General features: G+C 44.2%; 1 protein-coding gene across 3 annotated transcripts in view; it reads left to right on the plus strand.

Moving 5' to 3' along the window:
• The window catches only part of TEX14 (testis expressed 14, intercellular bridge forming factor), a 67,637-nt gene that overhangs the window by 13,439 nt on the left and 27,514 nt on the right, over window positions 1–26,684 (plus strand). For 2 of the 3 annotated variants that reach the window (XM_045836924.1, XM_045836925.1), the window contains exons 5-18: window positions 1,164–1,245; window positions 2,248–2,378; window positions 3,466–3,579; window positions 4,622–4,745; window positions 6,411–6,589; window positions 12,474–12,625; window positions 13,501–13,691; window positions 14,121–14,271; window positions 16,598–17,391; window positions 19,833–19,939; window positions 22,217–22,306; window positions 22,509–22,627; window positions 23,689–23,970; window positions 25,049–25,149. In XM_045836924.1, the coding sequence (XP_045692880.1) occupies window positions 1,164–1,245; window positions 2,248–2,378; window positions 3,466–3,579; window positions 4,622–4,745; window positions 6,411–6,589; window positions 12,474–12,625; window positions 13,501–13,691; window positions 14,121–14,271; window positions 16,598–17,391; window positions 19,833–19,939; window positions 22,217–22,306; window positions 22,509–22,627; window positions 23,689–23,970; window positions 25,049–25,149 (2,617 nt within the window). Of the gene's footprint in view, window positions 1–1,163; window positions 1,253–2,230; window positions 2,379–3,465; window positions 3,580–4,621; window positions 4,746–6,410; window positions 6,590–12,473; window positions 12,626–13,500; window positions 13,692–14,120; window positions 14,272–16,597; window positions 17,392–19,832; window positions 19,940–22,216; window positions 22,307–22,508; window positions 22,628–23,688; window positions 23,971–25,048; window positions 25,150–26,684 lie in introns of all 3 variants that reach the window. The other variant, XM_045836923.1, reaches the window with a different exon arrangement.

A 26,684-nucleotide genomic window follows, 5' to 3' on the forward strand; every position in this document is an offset into this window, starting at 1 on the left:
AGGGTGGCTAGACTTGTCACACTCTTGAAGGCTCCCCATCTTGTCCTGTCATGCACATTGAGTCCTGGTTTTGCTCTGATGACCTGGATGCCACTGGCTTCTCAGGCAAGATGAGTCAGCGATTCCCTTGAGGACCAGTTATACCTAACTGCTCTCTCTGCTGCTACTCTTGCTGGTCTTGGTTCTTTAGCCAGAATCCAGAACGATGTGTTAAAAATGGACGTTGAGTTGTGCTACTTTCTGCTAAAAACCCTCTTAGGGTCTTTTCCATGACTATCAGGACAAATTCCCAAATCCCTCATCTGGCTTCTGTGCCCCTGTGTGGTCCAACTACTCCCCGCTCTCACACCTCCTGGCCTGCCAGTGTTTGAATCTTGGCAGACTGGGTCCTTACTAACAGGTTCCAGGCCTAGTTCCTGCTACTGCTCTGTAACCCCAGGCCGGCAGGTTTCCCCTTTCTGGCTCCACTTTCCCCATCTCTAAAATGAGAAAGTTGGACAAGATAAGCTTTATCATTCTTTCCAACTTTGATCATGTGTATTATCTATTGCTGCATAATGAATCACCCTGCCCAACTTAGCAGTTTCAAACAACAATAAACGTCTATATTGCACATATTTTCTGTTGGTCAGGAATCAGGGAATGGTTTAGCTGGATGGTTCTAGCTCAGGGTTTCTCAGGAAGTTGCAGTAGAGATGTCAGCTGGGGCTGAAGTCATCTAAAGGCTTAACTGGGGATGGAGGATTCAGTTTCAGGATGGGGCACTCTCATGGCTGAGTGTTGGGCTTCCCCATTGGGCTGCTGGAGTGCCCTCATAATATGGCAGCTGGCCTTCTCCAGAGCAAGTGACCTTAGAGGGATCAGGGCAGAAGCCCTGGTGGATTTAGCCTTGGAAATCACACCAGTCTGTCATTTCTGCAGCATCCTGTTGGGTTAACAGATCAGCCCTATCTGACCTCTGAGGGGCTACACAGGGGCGTGGCTGCCAGGAGATGAGAATCACAGGTGCCCTCTGAGAGGCTGGCTCCATGATAACAAGTCAAGTAGTAAAAACAGAACTCACTGCACATTCTGAAGACTTGGCTCATCATCTTTCTTCTGGATATGGGTGGTTAATCATTTTATTTTTTTGTTTTTGTTTTTCCTTTTTTAAATATTTTTAGAAGCCCTAATGGTTCTCCTAACCGACTGCTTAAAGCTGGAGTCATTTCTGCCCAAAATATCTACAGCTTTGGCTTTGGGAAGGTAAGAGGTTGCCAGTGACAGCCAGTGTTTGTAGGACTAACTGGAGAGTCACCTGGCCCTGGTTCTGTACCTATGTCCCTCAGCTTTGTCCAATTCCTCTTTCTTATCTTCTCCAAAGTGGTGCTGTTTCTTCTTCTTCTTCTCCTCCTCCCCCTTCTCTTCTTTTTCTTCTTCTCTTCTCCTTTTTTTCTTCTTCTCTGCTTTGGCAGGACAAGTATGTCTTGCCAAAGACATACTTGCTGCCATACTTGCTGCTATACTTGCCATACTTGCTGCTATCCTTACTGCAAAAAGGTGAAAACCCTACAGAGATCCCTTGAATGACCTTGGACTAGGTTTGGGGAGTTTGGAAAATGACCCTTTAATTCCCAGTGAAGGCACTAATCATGGTCTACCTGTAGAGAGGCAGAGAGCCGTAATGACCCCAGGGGTTTTATTTGTGATGGGTCTTGTCCTCTCAAAGGTTTATGAGTGTTGTTGGAATGCCTTTAAGGAATTGAAATTTTAAATTGAGAAACGTTTTGAAGAAAAAGAGTATCTTTTGGATTCTTGGTTCTGCCTATCAAAGAAAGAGACAGTTGGGAAATGTTGCTGGGTGGCTGGATGATGTTTGCCAACAGCTCAGCCCCCCGCCCCAAGTCTGTTGGTTGTCCCAAGGTAGCCTGGGGTGGGGTTGGGGAGGAGGAATGTCCACTTCGGCTGCACACGTGCTTGGGTTCTGTGGGGGCCACCAGAGGCACCTGAACCCCTGCTCAATGCTTCAGGCAGGTGTCTGATCTCTTTCCATGAGTCCCAGTTTCCTTACTGGTAAAAGGGGAAGGATATTATAACTTTGCAGGGTTTCTAGGAAGATCAAAGATAGTATAAAGAATAATGTCCCTGGAGGTTTTCAGCAAATTGGTAAATAGCAGCCATCATTATTTTTATCTGGCTGATAAGATTCTAGAGGTATTTTATTTTTCTCTTTTCTCCCCACAATTTGAAGCTGTGCTTTGCTTTCAGTTTTATCTCCCAGGGGGATCGCAGGTGGCCTACTTAGGATCTTTTCCAATAATTGGAGAAAAGGAAGTGATTCAAGCTGATGATGAGCCTACCTTCTCTTTCTGCAGTGGCCCCTACATGATCATGACCAAGTAAGCAGGAGCGGCCCATGGGAGTTCTGATTTAGTCCCCTGGGAGGTATGCGCATCATGCGACTTCCTAATATGTGGAGGGTTTCTAACCTAACACCAAGGACATGTGTCTAATCAAGGCTTTTCAACCTGGACACCATTGACATATTTGCCTGGTAGCTTTTGTTGATGGTAGCTGTCCTGTGCATTGTATGATATTTAAGAGCATCTCTGGTCTCTACTCTAGATGCTGGTAGCAAGCCTGTTTGCCATCCCCTTCCAGTTGTGGTTGCAAAGATCAGAATGTCTACAGACATTCCAGATGGCCCCTGTTGAGAACAGCTACTCTGAAGGATTACTCATGACCCTGTTTTAACCTGTCTGCTTTCTACAGAGTTTGAGCAGGACAGTTGTAACTTTTTGGCCCCGATACAGGCCAGAGGGTATTGAGGTGCCCATTAGAAGCTGGAATGGTATTATCTGTGGACCTCACCAACCAAATGCAGCAAGGGTGGCAGTAACAGCATTTGCTATGACAAAATTTCCTGGAAGACCTGACCTGCCTCCTACGGGGCCACAGGAGTTGTCCTGCCCAAGATCTCTTGGCCTCCTTGAGCCTGGACACTTCGCTGCTTAGAAGAAACACTCTTCTAAAAAGGCCTCTGCTAGACTCACAGGGCTCTCTGTTCCCTACAGTTACACTCCTGTTTTCCTGCTCAGGGTCCTGATTTGTCATCAGGTCCCCTTCTTCCTCTCTATCCACTGCTGTGGCTCCTGCCCAGGTCATCACTGTCCGTCATTTAGACGGGCCTCCTGGAGCTTCTCCAGACCACCCCTGCCCTACCACTTCCACACTGCTGCTACCATTGTCTTTTTTAAATACCAGCCTGTTTGAGTTACTCGCTCCCTTCAACCTTTTAGTGACTTTCACCTGTGCTGAGTTCCTCAAGGTGCTTTAGGACCTGGGTGGTGGGGGAGGAAGAGGGAAGACCCGATGGGTACTTTACAGGTTCTGTATGAACACTACTCTGGTCTCAGACGGAAGAACACCTCACCGAAGAACTGGCAGCTCACACCCTTCTGCTCAAACTCTCTCCTGCCCTTACAGCCTGGTGTGGAATGGGAGCAGGGTCACGGTGAAGGAGCTGAATCTCCCCACCCATCCACACTGCAGCAAGCTGAGGCTAGCTGACTTGCTAATTGCTGAGCAGGAGCACAGCAGGTGAGAAGGAAGCCCAAGGTCATTACATGTCCAGGGTTTTTACAGACTCAGGTTCAGGGCTGTTCAGGGCTCCCTGAGGTGGAGAGACCGGCCCCACTCAGCCTCAGCATTTCCTCAGCATTTTCCTGTTGGTTGATTTGACTTCCAAGGGCTGCCAAGAAAGACCAAGAGGAACTAATGAAAAGCCTGAGGGGTGGGGATGGTGCTGGCAAGAAGGTCAGTTCTGTTGGCTGATTGACTCCCTATAACCCGTATCTGTGATGGTCCAGCCTCCAGGCCCACTGGTTCTCCTGCTACAGCCCCTGAGGCTTACCCTGTTTTCAGGCCTGACTTCACAGACATGGCTGTGCACGAGATCCACACATCTGAGGAACTGTGTGTCTGCCATTGAGGACCTACCTATGGGTTTCAGTACCTCAGAGTGTATGTGGCTCCAGGGTAAGTCCATCAGGTCTTGCTGGGGCAGGAGCTTAATTTATGGTTCACATTAGGGCTGCTGAGGCCTTGAATTTACCTTGGCTCATCAAGCTCTTTCCTGAGAAGGTCACTCAACTTCTGCAGCAGGTGTGTCAGAGGCCAAACCCTTCCTTTTGGGGAAGTCAGACTAAAGGGACCCAAGGAGGCTGGAAGGACTCATAACTACAGCATGGACTTTGACATGAGACTGAGTGGTGTGTGTGTGTCCTTGGACAGGTTCTGATATCTCCCTGACCTTAGTTTCCTCATCTCTAAAATGACTGTAATGATACGTTTCTTGCAGGTGGTTGTTAGGATGGAGATGATGTATGTTAAGTGCCTTGCCCAGTAGCTCGTAGTGCCATTGTCATTGATGACTCTAAGCCCAAAGGGTCTTATCAGTGAGGCCACAGATTCCACCAGCCAAGACTCCTCCACCTTGCTCACCCCATCCTGTTTTCTTAGAAAAGCATTGTGTGCAATGGCATTTATTTAGAATGTGTTCAAGGGGCCTTGAAGAAAGGAAAGTACCCATTTTTCCATCCTGTTTTTCTTTCCTGTGCCTCATCTGAAGCTTCTTTTGTAGCAAGCTGCGGCACCCCTACCTGCTGCAGCTGATGGCTGTGTGCCTGTCCCAGGACCTGGGGAAGACCCGCCTGGTGTATGAGCGCATCACTGTCGGCACACTGTTCAGTGTCCTCCATGAACAAGTAAGTGGCTGTTGCCATGGATTTTTCCATTGCTGCCCTCCCCTCTTTTCCTCCCCGTCCTCCTTCCCCTTGCCTGAGCAGGAGAGTTCCCATCGTGCATTCATGGAAGGTAAATCTTTTCTTGTTGTTGTTCCTATAGTTGCATGTCCCAACTATGCCACAGTTGTATGTTTTATTATTTTTATTTAATCTTTATTATAATTTTTCCCATTATCTTTTAGTCCCCTATGTCTCCCTCCCCCCAGCAATCACCACACTGTTGTACATGACCATGTACATGACCAAAAAGGACTTTTTTCTTTTGTTTTTAACCCCTCCGCTCCCTAACCCACCCGCCACTAGCTGTCATCCTGCTCTCCATCTATGAGTCTGTCCTCATTTTCCTTGTTAGTTCAGTTTGTTCATTAGAGTCCACATATGAATGAAAACATACGGTATTTGTCTTTCTCTTACTGGTTTATTTCACTTAGCATAATTTTCTCCATGTCCATCCATACTGTCTCAAAGGGTAAAATTTCTTTCTTTATCACAGCCGAGTAGTATTCCATTGTGTAAATGTCCCATAGTTGTTTTATCCACTCTATTGTTGGATACTTGGGCTGCTTCCATATCTTGGAGATTGTAAATAATGCTGCAGTGAACATAGGGGTGCTTAATGTTCTTTCGAATTAGTGTTGGAAGATAAATTTTAATTCTTTGTGGTGACTATAGAATGCACCATATAAAGTTCACTGGAACTACTGTGATTTTATTATTCTTAGTCTTGCTTCTGTACAAGACATCTAAGAGCTTAGCAGACCCAGAAGACACACAGATGCACACATTTCTAGTTAATTAATCAAATAGCCACTGGTCTTAGTTCCCTGTATTTTCATTTGTGCCCTGCAGGACCTTGGCTGTAGAGAGAGGCTTATTTATATGCAAGCTTTTATCAGTCTATTTGGATTTCCTGGGGTTGGGGAGGGTACATCTTCCCTGGCCCACAAATTCCCTGACAAGTGTGCTTTGGGCTGAGATGTGGCTTCAGAGAGGTCCTGAAAAATGTGTTTTTCCCCTCCATGATTTTGTTCTAAAAACCCTAGGCAGGAGTGAGAAGAGACCCTCCAGGAAGGGCCCGCCCCACAAAGTGGCTAGCCATCCCTTCTGCTGGAGGACCTCCTGTTAGTGTCCTAGTTTCCCTTTCCTTTCCTTGGGTGAGGGTATTACCCTGAAATACTACTTCTCTGGGAGAGACCTGTTACGACTTTAGTCATCTGAGTACATTGGTGTGAGTGATTTTCTGGTCATCTGACTGGGGTAGTGGGTGGATTGGTCCTTTAAGCTTCCAAGTTATCCCAGCACCACAATTTTGGCTGAGGGCTGAGGGGCAGGGCAGGTTCATTGCATGTGGTGGTGAGACCATCCTGAATACCCTTGCCAGGCCTTGAGAATGTTCTCATTTATCGTGGTACAAAGCCACTGAGCTGAGGGAAAGGAGCCCAGGTTCGGAGCCAGGGGGCCTGGGTCAGTGGGACCTTAGGCCAGTCACTTAGCCTTACATAGCTCATCTGTAAAATTGGGACACTACGTAGCAGTGAAGCTCAATTGAAAAGATTTTGGAAGTTACAAAGCATTCTACTCGAGGCCCAGTCCCTGTATTCCTGGACTATTTATCTCTTGCTCCAGCGGTCCCAGTTCCCCCTGCTGCATATGGAGATGATTGTGCACCTGCTGCTCCAGATCTCCGATGCCCTGAGATACCTGCACTCCCGGGGGTTTATCCACCGCTCCCTCAGCTCCTATGCCATCCACATGGTCTCCACAGGGGAAGCGAGGCTGGCCAATCTGGAGTACATGCTGGAAAGGTAGGTGCAGCTGTGATCATGATTTCCAAAATGGGTCTCCCTGGGGGACCCTTTGCTATACAGAGAGATCTAACCTGGGCTGGGCTCCTCCTCCTCCTCATTGGTGGGCTGAAATGTCCTTCAGGGGGGCAAGAGGTTTCCCAAATGCTCTGTCTGCCAAGATTAGAGGGGCTTTGGAGCACTTACTTTTTTTTTTTAAAGATTTTATTTATTTATTTTTAGAGAGAAGGGAAGGGAGGGAGAAGAAAGGGAAAGTAACATCAATGTGTGGTTACCTCTCACACATCCCATCCTGGGGACCCACAACCCAGGCATGTACCCTGACTGGGAATCAAACTGGCAACCCTTTAGTTTGCAGGCCAGCATTCAATCCACTGAGCCACACAGCCAGGACTGGGGAACTTACTTCTGCTCAGGACATTCTCATTTTATTAAACATTTAACAAGCAGGAGAACAGGTTAGCCAACGTGTATAAATACTCTAAGTATCCACTATGAAATTTTCAGTGGCTTAAGACAAACAAGACGTGTTCCTCACTCACATTGCAGTCTAGTGTGTGTGCATTCTGCATTCATCGCGTCCATGACCTTGCCTTTCCCCAGGCTGTAGTCCGCCACTGTGTCATCTGCATTACTAGTCAGTGAGCAAGAGAGAACATGGTGGGGCACACAGTGGAGTCGAGGGGGTAGGTCATTGTTCCCTGCTTTGCAGTGGCCACAGCCTGAACACCTTCTCAGTTGAAGGTAGGCAGGGAAATGTGCCATAGCTGTGCATTCTGGAAGGAGAGGAAGGTGATGGTGCTAAGCCTTATAGTTCTGGCCCCAAGTGGCACTAAAGGTGTTCCCTGCCCTCAAGGGTCTTAGTGCAATGAGGAAGGCAGTGACAAAAACAGTACCCTCCTTCAAGGGTTTGTGGATGGGTTTTGTTTCCTGTTTGACAGGAGTCACAGTCCTCCTGAGAGCTGAGGGCTGGCCCTTATTTCTGGCCCCTAGGCTCTGGGAGACAGAGGGTTTCCCCTGCACTTCCTTGCTGCCATTCATAGCTCTGAGCCTTCAGCCTCTGTTGACTCTGTTTTGCTGTGAGGTCTGCTGGGCAGACCCCCTTGCTTAGACCTGCCTACTGCTTACCTTTGTCCCCACCCATCCACAATTACTGAGGCTTCCCCCACTCCCAGTCTCAGCAGGTCTTTGCTTCCCACATACATGTAATTTACTTGTCTCACTACATGAAAAGCTCAAGGGCAGAGATTTCTGTTTTACCCATTGCTGTATCTCAGACACCTAGAACAAGGCCTTCACACAGTAGGCACGCAGCATGTTTATTGAGTGACTCACTTCCTCATTGTGGGTTTTCGTTGTGCCTCTGCCTTGAGAGGAGAGCCAGGGCCAGATTGTACTTGACCCTGTGGGCCTTTGTGAAGAGTTTGAACTTTATTCTAAGAACACTGCGATCCTATGCAAGGGACTTCTTTCTGGTAGGATGGTATCATGGGTCATTTACAAGTTAAGAAGATCCCTCTCCCTCATGTATGTGCAAGGGCCATGATGGGGCAAGAGAGAGACAGGGACACGTAGGGTGACTGGAGCAGTGCCATGTGGGAACTGGTGGAGAGGCCAGAACACTACCACCCCTTGAGCTGCCCAGCTTCAGCTCTGGTCCATTCTCAGTCCCAGGTAAAACCTTTCAGTTTTAAAAATCATTGCCTACAAGACTAAGTCCAGGCATTGCAGGGTGTAGAAGCCTTCCAGGGTGGGACTCTGCCCACAGTGCCAACCTCATCATTTTCTACTCCCTGCCTGGCCACTTTCTGGAGCCACTTTTAGTCCATGCCATTTCATGGTGCTGCTCCCCACATCTGTAGTACTTGGAACTCACCTGTTTATCCTTTTTTTAAAAAAAGATTTTATTGACCCTGACTGGCGTAGCTCAGTGGATTGAGCATGTGCTGCGAACCAAAGTGTCTCAGGTTGGATTCCCAGTCAGGGCATATGCCTGGGTTGCAGGCCATGACCCCCAGCAACTGCACATTGATGTTTCTCTCTCTCTCTCTTTCTCCATCCCTTCCCTCTCTAAAAAAAAAGAAATAAAATAAAATAAATCTTTAAAAGATTTTATTTATTTATATTTAGAGTGGGAAGGAGAAAGAGAGGGAGAGAAACATCAACGTGTGGTTGCCTTTCACATGCCCCCTACTGGGGAACCTGGCCCACAACCCAGGCATGTGCCCTGACTGGGAATCGAACCAGCAACCCCTTGCTTTGCAGGCTGATGTGCAATCCAATGAGCTACACCAGCCAGGGCTCACCTGTTTATCGTTTAAAACTCACTTCAGACACAGTCTTCCATCACATCCCATGAAGCCTGTACTGAAGCCCTAGCCCTGCAGCACTTGAGTCAGCGCCACCAGATGGCAAGCTCTGAGAGGGCAGGGACCATGGCAGGGACCATGACTTGTTCATAATCAGCACCCAGTTCAGGGCTGATTATGATTTTCAGGGAGGCTATGACAGAATCCAGGCTGTTTGCCACTGATGGAGTGCCATCTGTTGTTGACATGGAGGTACAACATTTTCTTCTGTTTGAGCTCTCAATGGAATTGTGAATCCTAGAGTGAAATGGAGCTTTGGAGAGGCCCAGCCCAACTCCATCCTTTTTTTTTTTTTATTTTAGAGGTAGGGGAAGGGACGGAGAAAGACAGGGAGAGAAATATCAATGTGTGGTTGCCTCTTGCGCACCCTCCATGGGATACCTGGCCTGCAACCCAGACATGTGCCCTGACCAGGAACCTTACCAGCAACCCTTTGGTTTATAGGCCCCTGCTTGATCCACTGAGCTACACCAGCCAGGGCCCAACTCCATCCTTTTATAGATGAGGAAATAGAGGCCCAGAGAGGTGAAGAGATGATGTGGTTACCCAGCTGTGGCTAGAACCAGGTGGTAGAAGATGTTTCTTGGCTGTAGGGGCAAGATGGGTTGGAGGTTGAATGTAGAAAGACTAACTAGAAGGCTATAGTCAGGGTCTGGTGGTGACCAAGGAACCAAAATAGAAGGGAAATGTAAGATGCACTGAGGAGCTGGGGTCCACAGACTGGTCGAGGGAGGGTCTGGAAGGTAACTGGGTAGGAAAGTGTGAGTTCTCATATGGACTTGTTGATCTCAAAATGGAACTTCAGACAGAAATGTTAGCAAGTAGTTGCATCCATAAGAGTGTACCCTTCTTTAACACCTGATAACACCAGTTGATTATACAAGAATCCAAAATAGCTTCCAATTCCACATTTATTTTTGGTAACACTCTATTTGAGCAGGTTTGTTTGTTGAATGTCATTGTCAAGGGTAGCACTCTATCTCTTGGTGTAAAAATGATGTAGCAGTTTATCCTGTTCTTCAACTTCTCCTTAATGGACTCTTGAGAGCTGGAATTAACCTTGCAAGTGGTGTCCCATAGCCACAGCCAAATGTAATTTTAATGATGTCAGAGCTGAAGCCCAGAAAAATAACTGCCCTAGAATGATAGCCACAAAAGAAGCCCTCCCTCCCATAATCACCTAGCTTCAACAGAGAAGGAAGAGGAATTGTAAGAGAGGAAGGTGAGTGAAGTAAAAGATATAGAATATAACTCCTGGTTATAAGTGACTTGTCTTTTGCTAAAGCCTTAAACAAGCTTGAGAGATCTGACAAGGTGGGTGACAGTTTCACTTGGAGAATCACCCACAACATAAAGAACCAAACATGCTGGCTCCTCAAAATATGTCTCTGACCGTAAAACGCTCCGTTGCTTTTCCTGTGATACTAATGTAACATTGGCGTTCGTATCCACACCGTGCCAGGCCACACCTAACTTATGTAGTGATGCAACTAAAAAAATCGTTATCAGTTTCTGTAACTTCATGGCTTCCTAAACTCACTGCCTTCTATCAAAAGCTCTGCTAGAAGGAATATTATTTAGGGAAGTTTGTTCAAAGATTGCAAAGCCTGTCTCATTCTCTATAATCTGTGTTTTGCCATACCAGCTAAGAATTGCTGGTCACTTTTTAAAAACTTAATTTTTTTAAAAGATTTTATTTATTTTTAGAGGACGGGAGGGAGAAAGAGAGGGAGAAACATCAGTGTGTGGTTGCCTCTCACATGCCCCCCACTGGGGATGGGGCCTATGACCCAGGCATGTGCCCTAGACTGGGAATGGAACTGGCAACCCTTTGGTTCGCAGACAGCACCCAATCCATTGAGCCACTCCAGCCAGAGTTAAAGAACTTAATTCTTAATTATCAACCAGCAGTCATCAAGTTTTTACCGAGTGTCTACCATAATCGTCACGTTAATTCCTAACTTCCATGGTGCTTTATGGCTCCTAGAGTGTTTCTACACACACAATCTCATTTGATGCTCATGACATCTGGGTGCAAAAGTCAGTGCTGACCTCACTCTGGGGACTCTTGTTGGTGGCTCAGAATACAGTTAGGATGTTCTGACTTAGTTCTCAAGAAGTCTGGTTGGGAAGTTGAGTTTTAAATTTTTTTAAATATTTATTTATTTATTTTTAGAGAGAGGGGAAGGAAGGGAGAAAGAGGGGGAGAGAAACATCGATGTGTGAGAGAAATACTGCCTTTTGCATACCTCCAACAGGGGGCCTGGCCTTCAACCCAGGCATGTGCTCTGACCAGGAATTGAACCTGTGACCTTCCAGTTCACAGGTCATTGCTCAATCCACTGAGCCACACCAGCCAGAGCTGAGTTGTTTTTGTCTTAAATAAATTTTTACTTGTTGATCTTAAGAGAGAGAGACATGCATTTGTTGTTCCACTTACTTATGCATTCTTTGGTTGAATCTTGTATGTACCCTGATCAGGGTTTGAATCCACAACCTTGGCGTATCAGGATGGTGCTCCAACCAACCAGAGCTACCCCACCGAGGGAAGGTTGAGTTATTTAAGCAAATCTGTGAACCTTTGGGTACATTCCCAAGAAGGCAGAGTTCAGAAAAGAAGCAACCACAGGGAGCTGGAGGAGTCCCAGAAGTTTTGATAAAGCAGTTGGGCTTTAGGAGAGTCTTGAAAGAGTCTTAGTCAAAAGTTAGCATTGAGGCCCTGGTGTAAGTGTAGAGAGTCAGTGATAATGTACCTGCCTGACCTCATGGAGCTGCCTCTGGTGGAGGACAGACAGATCATAAAAAATAACTAAATGAACAAGAAATTCAGATAATAACTGCTCTAAACCAGGTGTGTGAAACTCATTTTCACCAGGGGCCACATCAGCCTTGTGGTTGCCTTCAAAGGGCTGAAATAATTTTAGGACTGTGTAAGTGTAACTACTCCTTAACTGTTAAGAAGTTGAAATTACATTTGGCCTTTTGAAGGGAACCATGAGGCTGATATGGCCCCAGTGAAAATGAGTTTCACACCCCTGCTCTAAAGCCTATAAAACGGGGACTACTAAATTTAGGTAGTCTGGGAAGGCCTCTCTGAAGAGGTGATTTTTGAGCTCATAATATACCTCTGTTACAAGAAGCAGCAGTCACACTGGGATCTGTGGGCAGAACATGCCAGGCAGAAGAAGCCATCAGTGCAAAGGGCCCAAAGTGGTGATATGTTTGGCATGTTGGAGAAACTGAAAGTGGGTGCTGAGTTGAGTGGAGTAAGTGACCAGGAGAGCTGAGCCAGATTAGGTGGGAGGATGGGCAGGGCCCACTGGGTAGGAATGGGGAAGAGTTGGAATTGCAGGTGTTGGAATAGCAGACAGCTTGGGCTGCCTCAGGGTCTAGCTGAGTTTCTGGAAGCTCAAGGAGGTTGCTAGTCTTCAGAGACAAATGTTTTACAAATGTACCGTGCAGTGATCACAATAGTCCTTTAAGATGTGAGCCCTGCCTTGTATTTCCTTTTGTAGCCAGGACAGAGATGCACCCAGGGACCTGACTGGGGTGCCCCTCCCGGCCCAGCTGTACAACTGGGCCGCCCCAGAGGTGATTTTACAGAGGGCAGCCACAGTGAAGTCGGACATCTACAGCTTCTCAATGATCATACAGGAGATTTTGACAGGTAGATCAAAGAGCACATTGACTGTGACCAAAGTCCCTATTCTTAGGTTGGATCCCCCCGCCCCCATGAGTTAACTTAGTTTATGAAAATGCAGGACATAGGAAAAAGAGATTTCTTCAAGGAAACCTCTTTCCACTTATGGAAGTTATAAGATCATTTCCCAGAAATCTTTCTTTTTAAATCTGTTCTTTAAGACCCAGCATAGCCCACCTGTCAGCTTGACAGTGGTAATCTAAGCAAAGTTTTTTAACTGAATATAGGTATCTCTGTGAGGTGCCCGTGAAGAACTTGTAAATGAAAGGGAAAAACTGGGCTCTGAGAAGTCAACTATGAAACTAAACACACCCAGGTCCCTTGTATGTATAAGCAGTGTTGCTTAAAGGTGTGGAAGCCCTTCCAAACTATACAGGACTCCAATGTGAAGGAAGTGGTCACATACCTGAAGACAGAAGGAATTCTTCAGGAGAACGACTCACCCACATGTGCGTGCGCACACGCACACGCAAGCATCATAAAACCACATCTACTGAGGGGGCGAGAGTCAGCCCTCAATTAGCAGTGTTCACAGTCTCAGAGACAAAACCACACCTTCCTCTAGAGGGATGCATTGAGCAACCCAGCCTGACCCCATGAAATACTCCTGTGGTCCCTGGTCTGTCAGTAGGAAGCCCATGCCTATATGACCCTGTGACTACTTTGTCCTGTTTCTCCAGCACACATTTTTCTGGTGAATGGGTAAAGTGTCTTTTCATTTGTGATTAGGCTTCCCGGTAGTTTTTCTCCAGAAATTAATATTTAAAGGGGTTGAATGACTTGACCAGGGGTACCCAGTTTCATCTGATTTCTTCATGTTACTCCTTCTTTTTCCTTGACAGACAGCATACCCTGGGATGGCTTAGATGGCTCAGTAATTAAAGAAGCCATAGTCTTGGGAAATTATTTAGAAGCTGATTTCAGGCTTCCAAAACCTTACTATGATATTGTTAAGTCAGGCATCCAAGCCAAACAGAAAGACCGAACTATGAACCTTCAAGATATTCGGTATATCCTGAAGAATGACCTAAAGGTAAGCTCTGAAGCTGTAGGAGTTTATTTCTGCCTGCCCATCTCAGGAGAGTAGGGAGTTAGAGACCAGAAAGCAACTAGAGGTCAAGTTGTAAGAAGTTTTGGAAATCCTTATTTCATTACACCCTTTCTGTATTCCTGAGAAAAGCCTAACTGCCTAATTTGGTGAGGGCAGCAAGGAATTGCTGAGGGAAACTAGGGAGGGTCAAGGCATAGTAGGGGCACCCTATAGGCAGCTAGCTAGATTCAATGAATGGCAGCTATTATTATTACTTTTAAAATAATAACATGAATTAGCTAATTAGGAATACAGTCATTCTACCCATCAGGAGTAACAGGGAGTTTATTTGCTACCTAGATCTGCTTCAGAAACACCAGTGACATTCAGATGAGTGTGAAAATGTTCTTAACAATATATCCCTTGTCACAGGATTTGATTGGAGCCCAGAGAAGTCAACCAACTGAGAGCCCTGTGGTGCAGAGATATGAACCCCATCCTGAGGTCAATGTCTATCTAGGACTGACTTCAGAACATCCAAAAGAGACCCCTGACTTGGAAATGAAAGAGCTAAAGGAAGCAGGTATGGCCTTAAACCCACAGGTTGTAGCATGAATATGTTCTGAGAGTTACAAGCTGCAACTAATCAGTTCTTCCAAACCGTACATGTCACTTACACTGGGAAAAGATGAATGCCTTAGGGAAAAAAAAATCCAGATCCTTGAAATTATTAAGTTAAAATTTTTGAGCTCCATATATACACCTTGGCTTGATCTGGAACTAAGCAGTAGCAACCAGTTAATTTCTAGCATGATACCCTTAGGAATTTATCTAATTGCTTTCCAGATAAAAATGATATCTTAATTTAAAACTATTATAAGAAAATTGAGACAGTGCAAAGAATAAAATTACTTATTTCAATTCTGCCATTTAGAAATGGTCTGTTAAGATCTGGTATTTCTAACTTTTTCCTATAGCCTTACTGCTTTTTAAAGATTTTATATATTTTTATTTAGAGAGAGTAAGGGAGGGAGAAAGAGAGGGAGAGAAACTTCAGTGCATGAAGGAAACATCACCCAAGTGTATGTCCTGGCCAGAAATCCAACTGGCGACCTTTCAGTTTACAGGATGACCCCCAACCCACTGAGCCACAGCATTCAGGGTACCTTACTGCTTTTTAGTACATTTTGGAACCTTAGAATTCAGAGCTGTAAAGGGCTTTGCAATCATTCTGAGTAATGCCCTCACATTCCAGGTGAGAAAACTAAGGTGCAGAGAAGTTGTGGCTTGCTCAGGATTCCAGAGCTTGTTATAGGGCTGGAACCCAAGCCAAGTGACCATTCTCTCTGACTCTTTGGACAGGGATAGAGGCCTCCAGAATGGACCTTCAGGCTCTCATTGCTTTGGCTCCTCTGTCCTGTCTCTGAGAACTGTTCATCATCACCCAGGGGTGATGGCTAGTCAGTCCTGGAGTTACTTATTGAGGTCTTGTTGCTCCCACGATGGAGTGGTATCTTGGGCATTGTCTACTTTTATCAGATACTCACCAAGAGTATAACTTTACTGACATGAATATTGAAACTCTTTTGTATGTAAAGAAATCTGTGAATTTAATCCTTAAGTTTCAGGGGCTCATAATTTCCATTTCCTGACAGTATGCATTTTTTAAGCTGAATATTTAATAAATTGGTAGGAATAGAAGAAATACATCAAGGATTAGAATTTTATAATATGCATTCAATATTTATGTAAGTAGTATTACTTTTTTTTTCAAAGAAATTTCTTCTGTTCCTGTCTTTGCTATATTCTTCAAAGCAATAAACAGTAATTACTACTCTTGTAGATAAACTGCTCTGTTGTGCTGGGCAGTAATTATAACTCTACGTGTCAAGTCATTATCATCTCCAGTAACTCCCTTTCACTTCACTGCACAGCCTCACTACAGTGTTTCACAGTAAAAAATACTCTACTCAAATTCAAAGAGCCTGAACAAAACTAGAAGCCCAAGGATGTTTAGGTACTGATTTAGTAACAGTGTTTCCTGGCAACAACCTTCTGTTTATTTATATTATTAAAACTGCAGTAAGAGAAAGGAACTCTCTTAGAGTAAGGGAAAGTTCCTTTTAATGAAAAAAAGTTTCCTTTTAATGAAAAAGGAACTCAGGAATGAGGTCATTAAATATAACTTAGTACATTTTAAAAATGTATTTATGATTAGTATCAGGTAAATATCTAAACTATCTACCCCAAATTCTGTTCTGAGAGAACAAGGTCAGAGACATTGCAAAGAAAGTGCTTCAGATTATCAGGTCCATTTTGAAAACAATGAGATCCTCTGGGACAGTCACTTTAATCTTTCTTTTTATCAGAAATTACTGTTGCTTTTTTCTTGGTAATCCAGGAATGTCTGCACCCTTCTAGTCTACTGTGCCTTTGATTTTATCATTGGATTCTTGTACAGCTTTTCTAGGCCACATATGACTAACCAAGGGGGAAATCAGAGGATATATGTATAGCTCCAAGAACTTTTTGGACTCATAGCAGAACTTGAATGACCGTCCCAGGTGTGAGCTCCTGGATCACAACCACAGAGCCCAAGGGAAGTGTCCAGTTATGCATGTTTTAACCACACTATACCTTGAGCTTAGAACATTTCCCCCAGGGTTTGGTCCCTCCCAGATTTTCTACCTCAGCCCATGTCAAAATGGGAACTTCCCCCTAGGTTAGAAATCCCCTTCCCCCCACTGTGAGTATATCTGGTAGTCTACCACACTTGAGAAGAGAGGGAGAAAATAGAAAGCTGCTTTCTGCATTCACACATCGCTGGGGCCAACAACCACAGCTGCTTAGCTGCTGCATATGATCATTTGGTCATTTAATCATTTGTGTATTACTGTTCTTTTCAATAGGCAGTCAGCTCCATTCACCAGGAGGTCACTGTTCTCCCAGTGAGAAAGCAACACCAGATCCTCAGGTCCCAGATCCCAGTCTGATGACCAAGGAGATTCAGAACCAAGATGCTCCTTTTCCTGCCTGCTTTGTGGCAGAAGAGGCCAGGAGCCCCAGCCCAGGTCGGTCAAGCCTCTGCAGCTTCGAAATCAATGAAATCTACTCAGGATGTTTGGACATGGAAGGCGACAAAGAGAAAGAGCCCCCAGGAGCAGGATCATCTCTTGAGGAGGCTAGCCCAAACCAGGCATATGAGCTGAGGTCCCTGGAAGAGGAGTTGGAAAAGATGGAGAGAGAGGCGCGCTGTTTTTGTGACGAGGACGAGAGGTCTTCGGAAGCTGACACAGAGCTCTCCTTTGAGGACTGGGACTGGCAAAATGGCTCACCTGGTTCACCCAGCCTACCTGAGCCAGCTAGAGAAGCCAAGGGCAACGTGAGCAACAGGTCCATGACTGAGGAGTACATCAGTAAGTGTGTGCTGAATTTAACCATTGCACAGGCGATGATGCGCCAGAATGACGATATACTGGGGAAAATCGAGCAGAAATTCAGTGAGTTTGAGATGATACAGAAGGAGCAGGAGGAGCGCATATCTCTGTGGGCTTCTTCAAGAATGTTTCCTAACGTCTGTGACTTGCCTATAGCCACGGGCCCCCCATCTTTCATTTATATTCCTCCTGTTTTGCAATTGCCAGGAGGCCAGTGGCCGGATGCTGGTGGCAATTGTCCGACTCTAGCAAGGTCTCCAAGAACAGTGAGAGACTTTCAAGGGGGACATTTTGGCAAAAGGTCCAGGAACAGAAGTGGCGGTGGCTGGAACCCTTTCACCGCTTTCCCTCAAGTCTCTGAAAAAAGCACTGGGGACCCACCAGAAAAGAGCCATCAGGTAAAGCTCAGAAGTGGGAAGTAGGGAGTCTGAACAGGACCTGGAGCCGGGTTCAACGTTGCTTCCAACCAATACGCAAGGATACTCATAAATACAGCCAACTCATAGCAAAGTCCTCTTAGCTGTGGGGAGGATCCTCTTAGCTTTGGGAAATAAGGCCTGTAGGATGGAATTCCAAGGTAGTTACTCTGCACCTCCCATTCCAAAACAAACACACAGCTCATGTCCTTCTCTGTAAATTCCTTGTATCAGGTTGAACCATATGAAATTGTTTTATATGTAAAAATAATCAAATATTGATAATTTTACATGGCTCAACTTACTAATTATGGTACCTTGGGTAGGTATTAATCCCATTCTAAATTGCTTATTCATTCAGTCATTCACTCATTCAACAAACATGTATAGAGCCAGAGGCTATATAGTAGGCCCTGGAATATGATGATGATTGAGTCACAACCTCTACTGGTGAGTGGCTCACACAGAGGGGGACAGAGAGACCTGCTGGTCAAAGAAGATGCCTCAGAGGAGGTGAGAAGACACCGTGGGAGCTGGCCTGGGAGGTTTAGCTTGAGGCTTAGAGAGGTTGTTGCAGAACGGCTCCTCAGTGAGTGACTGAAGGGCAGGGCATAGGTTTCATTCATCCTGTGTCCTAACACCTAGCAAAGTGTCTGGCACATAGGAGATACTTGATAAATCGTCATTGAGAGAATGAGTAAATGAATGAATATAACAAAATCACACTTAGAGAGCTGGCTGTCACTTGAATCATAGAATTTTAAAGCTGGATCAACCCCACCAAGCTCAATGACTTAAATTTCCTGAAGTCCAGGTGTTAGTAAGATGGGGGTGGAGCAGGAGAGGTTAACTTCATTGGAAGGAGGATTTTATTACTGAAATTAATTAGAATTGCTGACTCATGGTGATAGGAAGCAGGCCAGCTCTTAGTGGGTTTTATTTTAAAATTATTCACCTGTGCTATACCACCTTATTGCCTGCATAGGGCAGACAGCTCCCCTGACCTCCACCCCTTGCTCTGCTATTTCCAAGGCCCAGAGCTGGCTAGGGACAGGTTTTCTGACTCCTAGTCCAGTACTCTTGCACTGTACCCTGCTGAATTTCAGTGAGGCTTCAGTCCTCACTTAGAACGTATGGGAAGGTATTGGCAGTTGTTTTTATATAAAGACAAGACATAAGGAATTTACTTAGACTTTAATTTTCTGTTTCTGTTAAAAATTAGAGTTTGCTAGATAACTAAGAAAAGTAACTTTTCTTATACTTTTTTGGTTATCTGTTGCTGTGTAACTGGAAAAAAAACCTCCCAAATTTATTAAAATAACAATGGTTTATTATTTCTCACTATTCTGTGGGTCACAAATATACAGGATTACCTGGGTGATTCTTCTGCCCCTGTGACATGGGTTGGGGTTTCTTCCTCCACTGCATTCAACTGGGTGTTGGTCTGGGCAAAAAGGCTTCGCTTCCATGTGTGGGGCCTTGGGCTTCTCCAGATGGCCTCTCTTTGCAGCCTTGGCCTTTTATCATTCTCGACTAGTCTCCCCCAAGCTTTTCTACAGGAAGGCAGCTGGCTTTGCAAGCGAAAGCTGAAGCTGTCAGGTTTCTTAAACACTAGTCACAGCCCTTGGACAATGTCACTTCTGTCTTCCGTTGGCCGAAGTCAGGAGTTCAGCCAAGACTTAGGGGGAGGAAAATAGATTACAGCTCTCAAGTGGCAGTGTGACCAGGAAGGGAGGAATTGATGGCGGGCATCGTTGGAAACCATCTGCTAGTACATATGACTATGTATAAAACAATTATACCATATTTATTTTTTCTTTAGGAAGTCTGCTCTGGTTTTTTAGAAGTAAGGAGTAAGGCATTTTCACCTAAGTGAATTTTTCAGGCAGATAGTGTCCCTCTTTTATGGATGAGGAAACTGAAGCACAAGTCTCTTTTCAGCTAGTCTGAGTAAGGATTAGACTGGAATCCAGGGCCCAGGACCCCTGCCACAAATCTTGCTGCCTTGATAAAATACAGGGGAAAGTTTTTGGATCTTTAATGTCTGTTTTGTCTGCTCATTCTTCCCCCACGTCCTGTCTGTACTGGGTGGCTGGGGGCCAACATTTCTATGTAAAGGCCTCCAGCGATGAGATGACTTACTACATATGAAACATGCAAAGGGAAATTATCTTGGTCAGTCTGGTTATTTCTACACATTTAGCAAGAATGGCTTTAAAAATAGAATGGAGAGTAAAGAGAAGAATTCTTTCCTTGGGCTTTGCCCTGAAGCCTGTTTACTCCTTTTCAAGCTGCTGACTCTTCATGGCTCTGGAAAGCAGAGTACAGCTGAACAATTGCAGCCCACTCAAGGGGCCACGGACAGTTTGGGAAGAAACAGGAACCAAACCACCAGCAGGTGGGTTAATGTTTTATTGTCCTTTGTATTGCCGTGCCTTTAGACTCCCACGTGACCCTAATGTCACTTAATGATCTTCTTATGCCTTCATGACAAAGAGTCAGTAAGCGATGAAGAATAGTATCACAGAAACAGATTTTGGCAGGTTCTTTCTGTTAAGTGAGCAAAAAGAGCAATGTAATAAAAATGTAGGAGACATCAAAGGTAAAGCACCTGGCAGGTTAATTAGAATAACTCATCAGTTCTCAAAAGCAAAGCACCTTGTCTTCCCAAAGCTGCTGAATTTTTCTTACAAAAAGAAAATGCCAGGTATTCCTTTTTCCAGTGCTCCAGGAATCAAACCAAACTATTTGTTTCAAAACAAGCGGCAATAACAGGAGGGCAGAAAGAGGGGGTTGAAGAGTATCACTGTTAACCCTGCAACCTCTGATTTCCAGCTGGATCAATGAAGTGAAGTAGCTTCAGCACTTCAGCACAAATCGTGTGTGTACCCTGCACTGGGGGAATTCTTACAGGGGTGATAGATGTTTCTCAAGATAGACTAGCACATCAATTTCAGTTTTCCTTTTCTGTGGCTCAATGGCAGTATTTATCCACAGCTTTGAAATCAGTTCTGGAAAACATTTATCTCCTCCCCCAGTGGTGATTGAGACTAATGACAAGAGTTTGCTGCTCCGTTTGTGTTGGTAAATATGTACATTAAGAGAGAATTGAGGAAAAGGCCCAGACATTTTAGTTCAGTGTATTTTACCTTTAGAGAATTACTGAAGAACCACCTTACTGACATCAGAAGGTTTAGCACTCACACCATTGATAGAAGCAGATGGGATACCAGTATAGACATTAGATGACAAAGCGAAAGTTGTGGTTGTGGCCTTCCCTGCCCACCTCCACCTTCTTCCTCCAAAAGAACAAAAAAACAGACCAAAGTAAAGTTGAACATTTTGCTGCCAATCCATCCAGTCTTTTTTTGTATACTTAAAAAAAATTATAATTGTATACATGTATATGTCTTTATCAAAAATTAAATGTATTGAGGTAACATTGGTTAATAACATAAATTTAGGGTGTGCAACTTTATACTACATGTATATATTTTGATTATATACTGATTATATTATTTTAATTATAATGTATTATATCCTGATTTTTCCCTTTAGATTAGAACATGAATGTTATCCCATGTTATTAAAAACACCCTTATAATATAAACTTCTTTTGAAATTGTTGGGTTCCCCTATTATTGAATTTCAGGTGGTTTCATTACTTTTTCTGTTATGAATAGAGCCACACTGACTTGTCAGTAAAGTTTTTTCTACATTTCAGATTAGGTCCTTGATAGATTCCCAGAAGCAAAGTTACTACAGTGGTCAAGGGTTTGGACATCTTAAACTGTAGAATCTTGAAGACTTAAAGATTCTTGATAAGCCCTGGCTGGCGTAGCACAGTGGATTGAGCATGGGCTGGGAACCAAAGTGTCCCAGGTTCGATTCCCAGCCAGGGTACATTCCTGGGTTGCAGGCCATAACCCCCAGCAACCGCACATTGATGTTTCTCTCTCTCTCTCTATCTCCCTCCCTTCCCTCTCTAAAAATAAATAAATAAAATATTAAAAAAAAAAGATTCTTGATAGCTGTTGCCATGTTACTCTTTAAGGAAGCTGATCGTAGCTGACCTTTCCAATGCAACAGTCTCTCTTCTCTCTGATCCAGTGAGAGAATAGGGCATTCCAGATAATAGGGATTCATGAACATGCCACAGATCACATATTTTCAAGAGTTAATTTAATAGACAATAAAGTATATATAATTATGGGTTATTTAGAGGAAAAGATACTCCCTTGTTTTGCAGGTGAGGAAACCTTGGTCCAGAGAGACTAAAGTTGAGGAAGTCATACCAACCAGTGGCAAGGCAGGGTCTAGAGCCCAATGAAACTAGGCTGGCGACCTCTGAATGTCTTTAAGATTCCTGGTGCCTTAAGTCCATCTTTACAAATGTTAGTTATTGTGCTACTGCTGTTATGCAGGTGGGACTGTTACCAGAGAATTCTGATCAAAGTGCAGGAGAGTTACTGAACCATCACTAATGTTCTGTGGCATTGAAGGGAACAGGGGGCTCTGCAGCAGTTTAAGGACCAGGATTCTGTCCCGTGAAACTATTTCAGTTGTGGGTTTTTTCTGCTTATGCAAACTTCCCAAGAGTACTTTTGAAATCTAACTTGGAAACTAAAAAAAACAAACTCTAGAGGTCTTCTAACCCAGTCCTTTAATTTCTTAGCCAGGGAAAATTAAGGGAGGAGTCCAATGCTCAAGCCAAAATGACACAGCTGAATAGTGTACTCTTCGCTTTGTCAAACGACCGGTTGACATCCATCCCTGTCCAGGGCTCTACCGGGAAAGGAGTCTCGGTAACTGAATGTTGGGGAGCCTGGCGCCCTCTGGTGGCTTGGAGGAGCCAGCACAACCCCAGGAATGGCTGAAAGAGTAGGGGATAGTTCCCTTAGTGGGCTGGTGTGCTCAGGGTTGTGTCAAGAACTTGAGCAAATTGACATGTTTGTATCCACCCTGCTCCCTTCCCCCTCCAAAACTATACAATTTAGGATCAACATGGAATCTGCGCCTTCTGAAATACATAATGCAAAGTCAAGAAAAAATGAAGATGTTGGAAATCTACACTTAAAATGGAAAAGTGAGTATAAAGTCATGGGATCTGTTGGACAAAATGAAATTAAAAGAATATGTCTAATCTGGTTGTTATCTCTGAGTACCCAGCCTGTGTTGCACTCGTTCTTTTCTTCTGTTAGATCACTCCATTTGAAAAGCTCAGCCTTTCTGATTACTAACTATAGAAGAAAAATGCATTTTTATTTCTAGACCATATAAGAAATATATCTTCTAAAAAAGTTTCAAAAAGATTTTATTTACTTATTTTTAGAGAGGTAGGAAGGGACAGAGAGAGGGTGAGGAATGTCAATGTACGAGAGATACATTGACCCCAACTAGGGACCTAGCCTGCAACCCAGACATGTACCCTAACTGGGAATCGAACCAGCAACCTTTCACTTCACAGGCCAGTGCTCAGTCCACTGAGCCACACCAGCCAGGGCAGAAATATTTCCACTATGTATTAATACATATTATATAACAAATGTAAAAATATACAATATAGGCATTTAATGTATATATATCACTATTAAAGTAGAAAGCATACAGTGTCACTTTCACATATTCTGTGGGCATTATCCTTTTGTATTAGTTTTAGCTTGTAAGATTTAATGGATATAATGTCCATTTTTTTTTAACACCAATGCTGCATGACATTAGCAAAAGTATAGAACATTTGGATGAAACACACACATACATGCATACTCCCAAAATATAAACTCACCATGGCCTAGGAAGGCAAGACAAACTTTAATCAAATCTTGTAGAATCCTTACAGACTTCTTATGTCCTTTTCTTGTGACATCTTCACAGCAAAAAGATCCCTCTACAAGTTCCCTGCTGCATGGGATTCAGCAATAAAGACTGTAACTAACTGAAATTCTTTTGGCCTTTTCTCACTCTGTCATCAATTCTCTCCTCCCCTTCAAGTGAAATAGGGCAAGCTAAGGATGATGCAGTTCTAAAAAAGGCAATTATTGTGACAGTATGGGCTATAAAAAGTCAAATACAGCTCTTTGAGAATCAAAAGCTTTTGTTTGCTATGTTCATGGTGCTGTTTTAACTATGGATTTTTCTTGTACCCAGTGGAGGTGAAAGAAATGGCAGAAAAAGCAGCTACTGGGCAGCTGACTGTACCTCATTGGCATCCTCAGAGTAATTTGGCTTTAGAGAATGAAGCTGAAAATGAGCCTGATCCCTTGCTGCAACCCCCGATTAGGGACCCTGAGAATGTGACTTTGCGGCATGTTGTAGGGTATCCCAGGAAAAGTGATGAGCCAGGAGGAAATGACAAATGTGACAAAACAGACAACAGTGACCATGATAATGACCCGCATGGCAGTCAGCGTGGTCCTGGAAGTTTCACCAGTAAGTTCAGTGGGAGGAATTGCAATAGGTAAACTCTATCAAGTAACCTCTCAAAAATAAGTAAACGTCCTGGAATATTTCCTTTGCTTGGTATCCCCTCCTTCCCAGCTGTTGGGGATCCCTGAATTTGAGGGGGAAGCAGGATATCCTTTTGATCCCACTGTCCTTCCTGCAGGTAAAGAAATCCAGAGATTCATGAGTTTCTCTATTGTTGGAGCAGACCCATTTTCTCAAAGTAAATAACCCCTGTGCACTAACCCTGGTACTGGGTGTGCCTAGTAAGGAATTGAACCTTTCTTACCTGAGGGCACTGGCAGACAGCCTCTCCCTGCTGTCTATTTCTTTGCATTGCATTTTAAAGTGGAAGAATTTTACTGGCTCCCAGAGTCTATGCCAGAGGAACTTTTATGGTATTTCTTTCTTAAGATTTTATTTATTTATTTTTAGAGAGAGAGGAAGGGAGGGGGGAGAGAGAGAGAGAAAGAGAGAAAGATCAATGTGTGGTTGCCTCTCAGGTACCCCCTACTGGGGACCTGGCCTGCAAACCAGGCATGTGCCCTGACTGGGAATTGAACTGGTGACTCTTTGATTCACAGTCCAGCACTCAGTCCACTGAGCCACACCAGCCAAGGCCTAGAGGAATGTTTGACTGTCATCGCTTTATAGATTTGCAGGTTAAAACTGAAGCCTGTGTATTTCACCTGGTAGTTTTCTTGTAGTCAAGGCACGAGATATTATTTCACAGTTGTTTGCAAGTCAAAGAAAGGTACATCTAAAATGATCATTTATTTTAGGTGGAAAATCTGTTGGCTTAGTATTTTTTGGTGTTTAAAATCTGTTCCTTGTCAGCTTCACTCTTGAATGGGTGAACAAAATGGTGAATGACCCAGGGCTGCATGTAGTGGCCAGGCTAAACTAATGGTCTCCACTCTCCAGACCAAACCTGACCTGGGCATATGGGACATGGCGACCCTTAGCAGAATATACATGCACCTCTTCTCTCATGCTGCCCTTTGTCCTTCCATGCTGTCTGAACACCACCAAATGACCATGGCCATGGTTGTGTTATAATCCTTAGGTATCAGGCACCTGTGCTCCAGGAAAAATGAGCAGCCAGAGCATAATGAAGTCTTTCAAGCAAGTTCTGAAGCATCTGTGGTTATTGAGAAGTCTTGCAGCGTGAGTAATATGTTCTGGAGAGTCAAGTTGAACCCAAGGGCCTAATAAAGGAGAACTGAGTTGTTACATATTATGACATTGAAATAATATCTATAGTGGTTCTTTTTTTGTTGTTGGAGTATGTGCCCTTGTGTCTCTGACATGAATGAAGAAGGCTTTGCCTCCCTGCGTATCACTTTTTTTTTAATCAGTTGAACTCAAAGCACTGTGTATTTTGGAGCTTGGGGGCAGGATAGACAAGCATCAGATTCAGTTCTGGCTTTTGAGCATCTAGTTTGATACACAAGACCAACTGTGAAAGTACAGCATGAGGTTAGGTCCCAAAGCTGGTGATTGGAGAAGGAAAAGCAGAGCCAGGATTGTAATGAGAAGACCCTCACCTGGAAGTCCTCTAAGGCCCAAATTCAGCCCTCAACTCAGTGGGAGGAATATGTTCTTGCCTGACAGCTGAGCCTTGGCAGGATCTATGAGGTTCAGTCCTAATTTTCTACTATTTTCATTGAGGTTACAGCTTTGCATCAGGGGTTTAACACATCCTTAAAGCCTGCAACTGGGCCATAGTCCAACCAGGCTAAGGAGCCAAAACAGTTTCTTTTTTTAAGATTTTATTTAATTATTTTTAGAGAGGGGGAAGGGAGGGAGAAATAGAGGGAGAGAAACATCAGTGTGTGGTTGTCTTTTGAGCATTCCCTACTGGAGACCTGGCCCACAACCCAGACATGTGCCCTGACTGCGAATTAAACCAGAGACCCTTTGGTTCACACGCTGGTGGTTCCATCCACTGAGCTACACCAGCAAAGCAGAACCAAAAATTTTTTTTATCATCATTGACAGGGGACCACAATCACTTAAAGAATATAACTAGCAATTGAGAATGAAACAGTGTAAAAATAAAATTGTGGTAACATTTTAAGTCTTTCAAAGAGCATACTATTGTATTTTATCATTGCACATAAACTACTCACAGGATAATTTATTCCTTCTGTCATATGTCAGCTAGAAAGACACGTCATATATTTTTAAAATATTTTATTTATTTTTTAGAGAGAGGGAGAGGGAGGGAGAAAGAGAGGGTGATTGGTTGCCTCTTGCATGCTCCCAACCAGGAACCTGGCCCACAACTCAGATATGGGACCTGACCTGGAATTGAACTGGTGACCTTTCAGTTTGCAGGCCGGTGCTCAAGCCCCTGAGCCACACCAGCCAGGGCAGAATGTACTATATTAGGAAGACTGGTTTAGCTAGAGAAGTGGATCTATCAGGGAAGTGGGGAAGGTATGGGAGGCCAGGCTTGTCTGAGAAGTTTCAATTTGATATGAGAGGTCAAGGAGAGCAGCTGCTAAGTGCCCAGGAAGCAAAAGTGTGTGGCAAAAGCAGTATTCAAGGAAATCAACTATGAAACCTCTACAAAAGGAGATCAAAGGTGAGGAAAGGAGCCAGTTATCTGTCATGTGGGGAAAAAAGCAAAAAAAGAAGGGGTGGAGCAGAGATGCTGAAGAAATAACTATTATGTTAAAATTTTTCATTTTTATTTT

Source organism: Phyllostomus hastatus, unplaced genomic scaffold (assembly GCF_019186645.2).
Source record: "Phyllostomus hastatus isolate PE091 unplaced genomic scaffold, TTU_PhHast_1.1 phas_contig_210, whole genome shotgun sequence".
Classification (NCBI taxonomy): Eukaryota; Metazoa; Chordata; class Mammalia; order Chiroptera; family Phyllostomidae; genus Phyllostomus; species Phyllostomus hastatus.